This window comes from Solanum stenotomum, chromosome 1 (assembly GCF_019186545.1).
Source record: "Solanum stenotomum isolate F172 chromosome 1, ASM1918654v1, whole genome shotgun sequence".
In the NCBI taxonomy this organism is placed as follows: Eukaryota; Viridiplantae; Streptophyta; class Magnoliopsida; order Solanales; family Solanaceae; genus Solanum; species Solanum stenotomum.
Window position 1 is genome coordinate 64,224,276 of NC_064282.1, and position 13,240 is coordinate 64,237,515.

General features: G+C 35.5%; 1 protein-coding gene across 1 annotated transcript; it reads left to right on the forward strand.

Annotated features, from left to right (window-relative positions):
• The first annotated feature begins 2,369 nt into the window (after positions 1 to 2,369).
• LOC125870987 (2-oxoisovalerate dehydrogenase subunit beta 2, mitochondrial-like) lies at positions 2,370 to 12,727 on the forward strand. The gene is made up of 13 exons (XM_049551553.1): positions 2,370 to 2,754; positions 4,182 to 4,293; positions 4,481 to 4,516; positions 4,606 to 4,665; positions 4,740 to 4,797; positions 4,882 to 4,979; positions 7,482 to 7,571; positions 7,656 to 7,724; positions 8,115 to 8,201; positions 8,466 to 8,561; positions 8,641 to 8,718; positions 12,357 to 12,443; positions 12,529 to 12,727. The coding sequence occupies exons 1-13, from the start codon at positions 2,585 to 2,587 to the stop codon at positions 12,562 to 12,564; spliced, it is 1,077 nt and encodes a 358-aa protein (XP_049407510.1). The 5' UTR covers positions 2,370 to 2,584; the 3' UTR covers positions 12,565 to 12,727.
• The last annotated feature ends 513 nt before the right edge of the window (positions 12,728 to 13,240 follow it).

Genomic DNA, 13,240 nt, shown 5'->3' on the forward strand with positions numbered 1-13,240 from the left:
TCGAGGATCAAGATGAAAAAATAAAAATTTGAAGTTGAAAATATTTTTTAAAAACAAACTTAAATTTTTTTCTTTTTGAAGGGAGGTTGGGGGGCTGATAGGGGGTGAGGGTAGTGAGTGGGGTAAAAAAAATAAAAAATTGAAATTAGAAATATCTTTTAAAACCAATATTTAATATTTTTTTTGGGAGGGGTGGGGTAAAAAAATTGAATTAAAAAATAAGCTTTAAATTTTTATTTTTTGGGGGGGGGGGGGGGGGGGGGTTGGGGGGGTGGTTTGTGGGTAAGGACAAAATAAATTGATTTTTTCAATAAAAAAATAATTATAATTTGAAGTTGGAAGAGAGTTTGTAATAAATAAGTACTTTGTAGAATAAAAATTAAAAAAACAACAATACCTACCTAACTACCAGAAAAAAAAATAGAAGTTATTTATGTTGGATAATTAGTCTTCACATTTAGTTAAATCAATTTTATTAATATAATAAATAATAAATAATATTTTCATTATCTTAGACCTAGGGGTGTGCATTCGATTTTTCGGTTTGGTTTTATATTGTTCGGTTTGAATTTTTCGATTTTTGGTTTTGAAGAAGTGTAACTCAATCCGAACCAAAGTAAATTTGGTTTGGTTTGGTTTTTCTCTTTTTGGTTTGGGTATTTTCGGTTCGGTTAATCGGGTTATGTCAATAATTAGAAACATAACAAAGTTATATTTGCAATTGAAAAAAATAATATATATATTATATTAAATTTCTTAAATATAAGTAAAACGTAATACACAATACTTAAAAGTATATCAATTATAAATGTCCAAACATAAAAAATAAACTAAATCATAATGAAAATAATTAAAAAGGGACAAATTTGGTTAACTCCAACGTAATTCTAAACATATATATATAATTCAATTTTTTCGGTTTTTATTTTTCTAAATTTGAAACCAAACCAAAAAACCAAATAAAGAAAATTATAAATTTAAAACCAAACCAAAAATCCAAAAAATCAATCCAAATTAATATTTGGTTTGATTTTTTGATTTAATCCAAATAGTGCACACCCCTACTTAGACCGGCTCAAATCAAATCATTCTGATTTGGCAACTACTATTTATGGTATTATAAAATATAAATATTAATAAAGAGGCTAGTATATCCATCCACTACAGGGAATGACGACACACGTCTCCATCGATGTGTGTACTTTCCGAAAATTCATTAAATTCGAAAATGATTTAGTTATTTTAAATTATTATGATGGCTTGCAAATTGAGATTCTCAAAATATCACATATATTATTTAAAAAATATATTGATAAGAGTGAGTTGCTCGGATGATAAATATCCCTTACTTCCAATCTTAAGATTGTGAGTTCGAGTCACCAAGGAATAAAAAAATAATATTTAAATATATTTAAAATATTATAAAAATAATTATCAATAAAATTATTAAAACTAAAACAATTATAATATATATTGGGCCCGAATTTATCCGAGCTTTTGTATCTAATAGTATTATTAGAGTAAATTGACTAAGTAGTAATAGTATTATTAGAGTAAATTGACTAAGTAGGCGTTTGGCCATGCGATACCATATCATGATATGGTATCGTGAGATGAAATCAGTGTTTGGACATGGGATTTTTCGCTGATTTCATATCATGAGATGTGATTCCATATTCTCCAAAAACCATGATATGAAATTATATGATAATTCCATATCATGATTTGAGATATTTTTAAAACAAAAATTGATTCACAAGTTTATATTTTGTTAAAACAATCCCACATTTATATCTATTAACCATTTATTTCATATGTAAATAAAATTTATAATTACATCATTACTTTTTAAAATTTATTATCGAACCTACATAAAATTTATTATTCTCACCAACATATAGTCACTTTAACTCACACTAATCGATTGTTAAAATGATGAAATATTTATGGTTTATGAGCATGAAAATATAGTTGCGGATGATATTGACCAACAAATGGCTCAAAATAACAATGTTGGTTCGTCTTCTCAGCCACATGATCGAGAAATGCAAGTTCAACGTGAGAAAATTGTCCGTATTATGTGGGAGAATTATATTAATGACTAGTACACTACAAACTTTGTAATAATTTATTATGCTATTTTATAAATTTTTATTTATTTTGTAAGATTGAATAAACAATTGGGGCTATTTTAATAGTTTTATAACTTATGAGATTTTTATGTTTGTGAGAAAATATACAACACAAAAATTTCATATCGCATGTCTAAACAAAATTTCAATTTTATCTCATGATTTCATATCATGATACCATATCGCATGACCAAACGGGCCCTAAATGAAATATTAGAGAGGATAATCTCTAACAACGTGGAGAATGCGTAAATTATTTAGGTTCCATTTTAAAAAAATAAAAAGAAAGACATTGAATTGAAGATACATAAATTGGGGAGTGCATACCCAACTCCATAATAGATGCTTTGACTTCAATCTCAATTGTCCTCTTCTTCTTCTTCTTGTTAATGTTAGGTTAATCTTGTTCAGATTCCAACATTCTTGAGATTGTTGAGAGAAAGTTAAAGTAAATGGGTAGCAATTTCAGAAGAATTGGGAAATTGGCTGCAATTTCATCCAAAAATCAAAGTTGTAGGGGATTTTCCTCATCGCTTAACAAAATTGACACTTCCACTAAATCTGTCAACCTTTTCTCTGCTATTAATCAAGCTCTTCACATCGCTTTAGAATCTGATCCTCGGTAATTTTTCCAACTTTTTTTTTTCTTACTGAAAAGCTGTCGCAGAGTTTCATTGTCAGTTTTGTAGTAGATCAATCCAGAGCTACAGCCAAAAAGTTAGTTTATGGGTTCTGAAAGTACAACTTTATTTGCTTTATGGGTTTTGAATATTCCTTATGTTTCAATTTGTTTATCCTATTTTGACTAGACACCGAGTTTATGGAACTTTTGAATCTTATGGTTCTAAAAGAGTGATCAAAAAGGAAAAAAAATCATTCTTTTTGGAAGGAACTAAAAAGGAAAGAAGCACAAATAAATTGTCATAGAGACGGTAGATTATTTGGACATATTAAATAATTTTTCTTATTTAGAGTTTGAATCAAAGCTATTGGTTCTGCTTAACCTGTAGCTAGCGCCTTTGGGTCCGCTACTGGATCAATATATTACTTGATCACATTTTGAAGATTAGCGAAGCAGGAAAAGAAAGAGGGAAGGTGGTAGTATTATTAATTTGCTATCTAGAAAGATTAGTGCTTTTACTATGTGGAACAAGAAAAAAAGGGGAAAGTACCAACTTTAAGTTATAAGAGAATATGACTATATGAGTAAGGTACACCATTGAATTGCCAATTAAGATTTAATAATGAGACAAGTAAATAATCCTGATCATCGTTTCCTTAAGCTAGGATGATCTTAATTATTTTACTCTTTTTTTAAATAAATATACAACCCTTCAATTCTCATCTAGAGGGTCATAAGTATTTGATATTTAGTTTTAAATCTGATATTTTCATTTTTAAGCATAATTTAGTATTGAGTCTGCAATAATCAGATGACCTTAGGAAATCGAACTAGTTCACTCTTATTTCCCATGGATGTTTTATTATTTTCTATTTGCATGCCAACTAATTGTAAGCAATAACATATGAGAATGGTAATGGTTAAATCATGAAGGGGTTCGGGGGTTGTTCGAAAAGAAAAATAAAGAGGCTGCTTTTCTCAAAATAAGAAAGAGGTTGCTCCCACAGCTTTCTCATTCTTTGCTTTTTCTACAGGAATAATTGTGACATTTAGCCTAAAAAGGCCTCTTTTACTGTCCAAAAGGCCAGAACAGTCTCTAAAAGTAATGCAATGATGTAGTGGCGTTAACTTTATGAAGAAGTACAAGGACGATAGCCTGAACATTTAGCTTTTATCCTTTTCCATCATATGAGTTACCAGTCGCCTCCGACTTGACTTTTTGGAATTAGTTGACCTGTTATCCTTCTTTACGTTGCATCTAAATAACATCTTAACTTTTTCAAATAATGCCTGATCATTTCAGCATCTCCTTAGGCTCAATAAAAGATTATGCCTTCATCGACCTGTTCTCTATTTTTCTTGCAATTTTATACGCATGTTTATGGTGAATACTTCATAATGTGATGTAAGATGAATTTTCTTCTTAGTTCTTATGTATTTGGCGAAGATGTTGGTTTTGGTGGTGTCTTTCGTTGCACTACTGGGCTAGCTGACCGATTTGGAAAACAGAGGGTCTTCAACACTCCTTTGTGTGAGCAGGTATCTGTAGCTTATCTACCATATTCCATGTCTGCTCGAGCCCTTTTTGGGTGGAAGACCTGAGCAATAAATAATAATACTAACTATTTCATTGTTTTAATAATAGGAAATTCAGCATGAATTTCATTTTATACAAGTCACTTTTTTGTGTCAAGAAGTGTATCCACTAATGGTTTTTGATGTGCAGGGCATAGTTGGATTTGCGATTGGTCTTGCTGCAATGGTCAGTTTCTGAGCTCTAAATACTAAAAGCTAAATAGTTCTCAACTGTTTGCTGATATTGTTATTTTGTTTTGTTGCCTAAAATTTCAGGACAATCGAGCTATAGCAGAAATTCAATTTGCAGATTATATATTTCCTGCTTTTGATCAGGTACGCATCTATGCTGAGTCATGTACTAACACTTTATCATGATATTTATTGACTTTCAAATTTTTGTTTTGTAGATTGTCAATGAAGCTGCGAAATTCAGATACCGGAGTGGTAACCAGTTCAACTGCGGAGGTAACTGGAAGAAAACTTATGACTTTATTGCAGTTCATCATTTTCTCGAAGTTTCAAGATGCTGAACTGGCTCATGGTTTCCAGGTTTAACTATAAGAGCACCTTATGGAGCTGTAGGACATGGTGGGCATTACCACTCTCAATCCCCTGAATCTTTCTTCTGCCATGTTCCTGGTATAAAGGTACCACATCTTTCTGTGCATCTTACACTTGTCAGGTTTCTTTTGTATGATTTTTCTTAGAATCAGACTATTACATGTTCTGATAAATGTGGGAGGAGTCCAAGTTGCGCACCCTTCTTAGTTTGTCCCTCGGCTTTGAGGTCGTGACAGTTGTTATTTCTTCAGAAATTCTATTTGCCAAGTGAGTGGCAGCTTTATATTCAAGCACTGCACTACATAGGAAATCTCATCTACTTTGCTTTCAAAAATAAATCTAGCTACTTCAGTTTCTCCTAAAAGTACTTTCCAGTAATGTTTCATCTGTATGCAGCATTCTTTGTTCATTGATGTACTTAAAAAAGTAGCTTTTAAGTCAAAAGTAAAAATTCAAACTGAAATGACTTTTAAGTCAAAAAATAAAAAATAGGGGGAGGCCTCCTTTTGGTTTTTAACTTATTTTAAGTCATTTAAAACTTATTTTAAGCTTTTTAACCTTGTCAAACACTTCCTAACTTATTTTAAGTCATTTTTACTTACTTTAAGTTATTTCTATATTTGCCAAACACTTCCAGAAGTCAAAAATTGACTTAAAAGTAGGTTTGACCAACTTTTAAGCCAATCCAACACCCTTAATCTCTTAAACTAAGAATTGGAAAATGCTGAATCAACCTTTTACAGTTAGGAGACCAAGAACAATATTGATATGTCATGTACCATGCAAAATCCAAATTGTCCTTGGCACTCTATTTTCTCTTGCTCAATGAGTATAGGACTGGTATGGTGTGCATAAATCTCAACTGTCCTCGGCACTCTATTTCTTTTTCTCTATGAGTATCACATGTATATTCTTCTACCTCTCATTATAAATTTTCATCAGTCTTCAAAGAAAAAATATAGCTTTCTACTGTGCACAAATCCAAATTGGTATAGTTGTATTGTCCCTAAGTATATGCTCTATCACTCATCTCTAAAATCTCATCTTATGGTAATACATATTGGAATCAATATAATCTTTCTCCACTTGTTTGATAGCTTTGCTCTCCTTACGGTAACATATAATAGCTTGGTAAAATGTACTGTTTCAACCTCTCCCAGACACTTCTAAACCTGCTTAGAGATTCCATTTTAACTGTAGGTTTTTCTAACTCTCATATTATTCATGATATCCTCTACTTTTGCTGCTCTAATTTTATGAGCATAGCCAACTTTTCTAACCTACACAAATGCATGAAACTATCCTCGTGATTCGAGTTGAGCTATTGATCAAAATAACACCTCCATCTCTTGATTTCACTATCTCATCTCATTTGAAAAATTGTTAGGAATCGTCTTTATGTGTTCAAGTTTTTACCCTTCTTCTCCTTCTCATGTGCTAGTTTATACATTTCCCCTTTTCCATTCCGCGCTCCTAGCTTCTGACATAAGTCATCTAAGCTTTTATTTTGGGCTTTAATGATAGCCCTTTGCTCTCGTTTTCTTGCGCCAGATTTCAGCATCCACTTTTTAGTTCCTTATTCCCTCTTTTAATAGCTTGTTCCTAATTTCTTGTTGGCTTGTGCCGTTTAGTGTCCGCAGCCTATGTTTTGTTGCATGCGACTATTTCTCCTTTTCTGCTCTACCCTTTCTCTTCAATAGCATTAACAAGTCTATGCCGAGTGGCTAAGCTTCTCTTAGTAGAACGTAGCAATCCTTACATGTTGCACTCTTACTTCTTCTGGTAAGGATGAAGTCTATTTGGTTGTGGTTTCATCCACTTTGATAACTAAGAAATTCTTGAGGGCCAGTAGCACACGGCTCAAAAATCGGCGGGTGATGGGCCCACCCCCGTTTACCTTTCTCCACTTAAATGCAGATTTTTGGCTGCTGCATAGTTCAAACCCATGAGTGCGCCTAATTCGCACATCACGCATTGTGCTCTTACCACTAGACTAACGCCCTCTGGGCCTCTTTGAAACGTTATCAAGTATGATTTACCCTTTTCTAAAGGAAGTATTAGCTAAAATTAAAACTAGAAGTTAAGACGAACTCTAAAGTAGCCGCCCCTTTATTCTTAGTACCATAACAATTTCCTGATGTATTTTCTTGAAATCATCACTGTATCTATCCACGTGTTCATTCAGATTCCCTCATTAAGGATTTGTTGGTCCTTTAGGTGTCCTTGGACTAAGGTATCCATACCCTCCCTAAATTAGTTTTTATACCCTTCCAAAATTAGTTTTTCACTTCCTCTTTTAATGAGCATAGGCACTAACAATGGTGAATGATTTGTTTCCTGTACTAGTATTAATGAAATAATCATATCACCAATCTCTGACAACTTTATAGTTAAGTTCTAGTTTTTGCCCGTCGTTATCTTTTTTTATCTCACAATAAAGGCTTAAGTTCTATCTGATTTATAGTTAAAAAAGACTGTATGATTTGCCGGACTTCTTTATATATTTTCTCTAGAAATCAGATGCCTCTCTTTTCTCCTCATAAGAATCCATGCATACCTTTGATAATTTTATGTGCATTATCTGTTAGGTGGTCATCCCACGCAGTCCACAGCAAGCAAAAGGATTGCTGTTGTCAAGCATACGTGACCCAAATCCAGTTGTTTTTTTTGAACCAAAGGTGATCTCATTTTCCCTTGCTCCTGCTAGTCTGTTCTGCCTGATCATTGTAACTGTAACTCACTACTTTCTGGATGAATTTCAGTTGCTTTACCGGATGGCTGTTGAAGAAGTTCCTGAAGATGATTATATGTTGCCTCTATCCGAGGCAGAGGTATGATACTTCTTCTTTTGTTGTTTATAATTGTTAGAGTGGGTTAAAAGTGCCACATTGGTTGGGGAATGGACTGGTGGTCTGCTTTATGGACTTGGATAATCCTCCCCTCATGAGCTAGCACTTGGGGTTGAGTTAGTCCCAGGTGCCATATCTTTACATTGTATCTGTTTGGGCTCCCAGTGCACGCTCCAATCGGGCCTTGGGGTGAAGGAGTGTGTGTGTTAGAGTGGGTTAAAAGCCCCACATTGGTTGGGGAATAAACTGGTGGTCTGCTTATATAGACTTGACAATTCTCCCCTCATGTGTTAGCTTTTGGGGTTGAGTTGGGTCCAGGTGCCACATCTTTAAAATCATGAATTTGAAACTGAAGTGCATGCCTAAATGCAGGTCCTCAGGGAAGGTACTGATATCACATTAGTTGGTTGGGGAGCTCAGCTTTCTATTATGGAGCAGGCATGCGTAGAAGCTGCAAAGGTGGATACTCATTGCTAAAAGATCTGTTATATTCCATTTCCCTGAATAAAATTTTCTACTAGTCGTGTTATATTATTAGTTACCTTTATAAATGCATTTCATGGTTCATGGCGCTGAGAACTAAAATTTCGGTTTCTGCATTCTCAAATTTCTCTCTGACGCTTGGTATAGTATCACAATATGTGTGTCAATTTATCTTTCAATTGTAGTTCTTATGTAAAAACCTGGATTACTTATCAGCTTCTGAATATGTATATTCTGCAGGAGGGGATCTCTTGTGAACTGATAGACCTTAAAACTTTAATACCATGGGACAAGGAAACGGTAGAGGCCTCTGTCAAAAAGACAGGAAGGCTGCTGGTGTGTATTTTACCATATGTACGGAATTGAAGAGGGCCATTTCATCCTAAATAACTTACCGTAAATTTCTTGTTTGTAGATTAGTCATGAAGCTCCTGTGACAGGTGGATTTGGTGCTGAAATATCTGCATCTATAGTTGAACGTTGCTTCACGAGAGTAAGCATTTTACTTTTTTTTAGGTTTCCTTGTACACTTCTTCTTCTAGTATCCCTTTTATTTTCTGGATCACCTTGAAAGTGTTAAAACTCTATAAGATCTCCTGTACTAGGTCATATGTCTGTGCATATCGATTTGCAAAACATAGTTAAAAACATGCTTTCTTAAAGAATAATGGGTGGTACGTTGGTGGTTTCAGATAACACAGATAGCTTAGAGCTTCTGAACATACACCTTGTGACCTTGGACTTAGGGGTCATATCTTACTTGAGGGACCGGGTGAGGCTACTGAACCCGTCAGTGTTGTCTAGCATCTGTAAAAATTGAAGTATTTGCCACATGCTGTATCTCAGGTTCAGTTACTGGGTCCTGCTTTAGGCCAATTAATCCTTGGCCTCAAGACTTAACAATTAGTAAGGTGCACATGTCCATGGACAATATACACATCTCTATCCAAAAATTAGCACTTGCAATATAAAAGAGAGACTTTCAGAAAATTCGATAAATTAGAACTTATGTACCCATGGTCAATTGGCGCATCTCTATCTAAACAAAATGCAGTACTTGCAATATAAAAGAGAGACTTTAAAGAATTCAATGAATCAGAACTTGCTCAACTGGACATACAGAAGAGGCAGCATTGCGTTAAATTGACTAATCTATTCTGCTGCAGCAGCATGCAAGAGAATGTAGTCTTGAAATTCTCCAATTTGAAGAAATTGGGATGCCTTGAAATGTGAAAATTTCTATCAGCGGGATCATGTTCACTGCTGTAAAATAGATGCTGATATTACAGTTCAGCTACTTGTAATTTCACTTAACAGAGTTTACATCTGCCAGGAAAAAAAATAGTCTCTGTTTTACAAACAAGGATGAGAAAGTACTGCTTTAAGATTACAGTTTTTGCAATATAAAGAGAGACTTTTTTACAAACAAGGTCAAGCAAAAAGCACAAACAATACTTCCTTGCTCATCCTCCTTTGTTCTGCTAATAATGCCATGTGTTGCTTTTGTTCCATAGGAGATTCATCAATTAAGATTTGAGATGCATGTTACACTAAGCATTTGTTTGCACCTTATTGCTTGCTTTTAATTTCAGTTTTTTTTCCCTCACATAGAAGTACTAAATTCCATGTGAAATTAGGGAGTTAAGAGCATTACCCAAACTAAAACTAAACGACAGGATAGAAAAAGTAAGGATAGAAAAAGTAACCTGTCATTTCTCCTGGCTGGACTCCATGCTGTAGCTGCATGTAAACATTACAGGATGCTGCATATCACTATGGTATATAAGTATTTTGTTACTATCCCTTGTTATGGATCTAGCTATGGGACGTTGCAAGACAAAATCAAAGTTAATGTTGAGTGAATTAGGAGTCTAGAAAGAGGTTTTCTTTTTTCTACCTATGGTGCTGGTTCGTTAAGAAAGAACCTGCCATCTCTTGTGTTTGAAGTACTCAAAAACTTGACTAATTTTCTGCTTATCATTTCACTAAATGCAAATAATGTTAAATACAATACTGGTGGATTAACCACCCATCTGGAAACAAGGAAGTAACTTCCTACTACAACTGAAATGAGAAAGTGGAGGAATAACCTAAAGGACCCAAAGTGCGCAACCATACCATATCAGATCTGTGAAAGTCTGATAAGAAAATTAGTGCAAAGAGTAAATCCTTGCATGGTGAGTGAGACCTGAGGAACGACCCCCAAACATCTTAGTGTATGACCACTACCCACAAGAACTGAAAATTGGGATGAGGTCTCAATTGGTAGTTTGAGAAAATTGGCCACACGAGGATGCATAAAGTTATGAGTGCTAGCCCCATCAAGAAGAACCTTAACGGGAGATTCCTTGATATTACCGTAGAAACGAAGGGTGGTGGGGTGTTAGCTGGATAAGGCGAGGTAACTGACAGCTGGAACTGGTGCTTCCTCAGTACAAGGAGTAGACTTCTCAACGACCTTTTCGACTTTAGGAAGTGGAAGTTCCACAACATTGTCCGTCGATAAGAGAAGTAGAAGGTGGGGGATAGAAGTGCAACAGTGGTTCTTGTGCCATTTCTCATCACAATGATAACAAAGATTGAGCTCATGTTTTTGTTGCATTTCAGCAGGAGTAAGCTTTTTATAAGGAACACGACCCACACCAGGTAGGGAGGTAGGGACACTGAAGGGCCATGGGATGAACATGATGAAATTAGTGTGGAAGAGGTCAGAGAAATGGAAGGGATATTTCAGTGACCGGAAAAATTAAGGGCCTGGGTGAACATGATGAAATTAGTTGGGCTTACCAAGCCTGATGATAACTTTTGCTCGTGTAAATAAGCCATCCCAATAGCATCATTAAGATCAACAGGGAGAAAAGCTAATGCCTCAGACTTCCCGATATAAATGTGTGCATCAGTTAGTGCAGTGCCATACCCGATGTCCGATTTGCGATCTTCTCGAATTGAGAAAGATATTCGCAAACATATGAGGTCATTTGGAGTTTTGCCAGAACACCTTCAGGAGCCTCTAGTGTTTTTGCACCAAAACGTGTCACCAAAGCTCAAGTGAAATGCTCCCCGTCAATCAATGGGTGATTTCTGTACATCCATCGAAACTAGTGATGAGCATCACCCTCAAGGTAAAAAGGGGCCAGTGTAAGGCGTTGTTTATCAGAAACCCCATTGACTTTGAAGTACTGATTAGCTTGGAACACCCAGCTCTCAACGTGAGCTCCATCAAATTTAGGCAAATCGATTGGGGCTGGTTTGTCACGACGAAACGCTGCATGCGGATTCGAAGGGAGAAGAAGAGGAAACTTGGGTTGTGGAGGAAAAGGGGAGAAAATGGGATTCTAAATGGGAGTGGTGTGTTGGTGGTAGAAGGTTTATGGAGGTGGCATGGTGGGCAGAGATGGAACACTGGAAACAGGGCTTTTTGCTGGTTGTTACCTGACTGGTTAAGTTGTAGGGAGGAGAGCTGAGAAAAAATATCATGAAACATGGAAAAGTATGGCTCTGAATCATAGCAGCCATGGATTCGAAGCTCTTGTTACAGGAAACAACTTGTTCCTGGACCTGTTTTAGAGCTTTATCCAATGTTTTTAGCCGGGTATTATGTGCCCCGTCATCCATTTGTAGAGGAGGGTCAATGAAAATACCAAATGATATGAACTAACTTGTATTGATAAACAGATCAGGAAAACAAGCTTTTAGGGAATCAGAACTTGCTGAGAATAAAAACTACACCCATTTAACTAAGGAAAGCAACTGAAAGGAAAACTAAGAAAAGAAATAAGCTCTCAGAATATGCATATCCGGTAGCCTTATATCTCTTTTCTATTTATAGGCTTTGTTGCTTGGAGGGGAATCCTATGTACTACCTGTGTAATGGCTTTTGGCATGCATGTCTGACACATTTGCCCCTTTGTTGGTCCCTGTAGTGGAGTATTCCTCCAAATATATAGGTGTAACTTTTGGCCTGTTACTGCGCCTAAGTGTGAGTGGGTCATTAACATAGGTTCCATGCGCCTCAACGTGTTCTCATGTTTGTATACCTATCTATTATTTTTTCATGTTCCAATATTTGGTTATGACATCACGTGTTGGACTATTTAATTTGTAAGTGTTAATATTTGGGTGGTTTTGCAGTTAGAAGCTCCAGTGGCCAGAGTGTGTGGGTTAGATACTCCTTTTCCTCTGGTGTTCGAGCCCTTCTACTTGCCTACAAAGAACAAGGTAACAGGACATGAAACTTGTTTCATTTTCAAAAGATTTCACTCTTGACCTCTTGACCAAAGTACTGCCTTGTTTTTGGTTGCAGATACTGGATGCAATCAAATCTACTGTGAATTACTAGTGTGCTCATTCAGTCGTGCGGAGATGCTGGAGTGTTATAGTAGTGAATATTTATTTATATGTATTGCCATAGATTATGATTCGGGGTTTTCTCTATTAGCATACATATACAAAACACTGTTATTAATAGCTTATGCAACCAAAAAAGGTCATGTATTCATTTATACCTTCTTCCGGGACTGGCTCACTGCTTTCTGTTTTGGTGCACAAGGCTATTCTGCTTGCTTTGTTGAATCATAGGTTATCCTGTTGTCACGACCCGAGCCTACACCCCGGACGTGATTGCGTACAAGATTTCGAAAAGCCTCATAGCATATCATGACATAAGATAATAAAAAATGGTGCGGAATTTAAATCTTTTATCCATACAATCGAGGTCTTTTATAAAAGCAAGCAGAAGTCTAAACATAGTCTCTTTTAGCCATCTATTACGATCGAAGTCTCAAATAGGGTCACAACCCTTACAATAGAATCTGAAAGTCTAATACAATGAAAGGAAACAAAACAACTAGGCATCACTTGTCCTCGGATCCATGAGGACTCACCACAAGCTTTGGAGAATAGTCAATCCAAGCTTAGAACTAGAAGGAAGATCACCTCAAATGCCGGAACCTACACTTTGTAGAAAAATGTAGAAGAAATATGGGTTAGTACAAAAATGCACTAAGTGTGATTGC

Excerpts from the sequence above, each read along its gene's own strand:
- LOC125870987 (XM_049551553.1), top strand. The coding sequence starts at position 2,585 with ATGGGTAGCAATTTCAGAAGAATTGGGAAATTGGCTGCAATTTCATCC. Across the intron at positions 4,294-4,480 it reads ACACTCCTTTGTGTGAGCAG|GGCATAGTTGGATTTGCGAT; the intron begins GTATCTGTAGCT and ends TTTGATGTGCAG. Across the intron at positions 8,719-12,356 it reads TTGAACGTTGCTTCACGAGA|TTAGAAGCTCCAGTGGCCAG; the intron begins GTAAGCATTTTA and ends GTGGTTTTGCAG.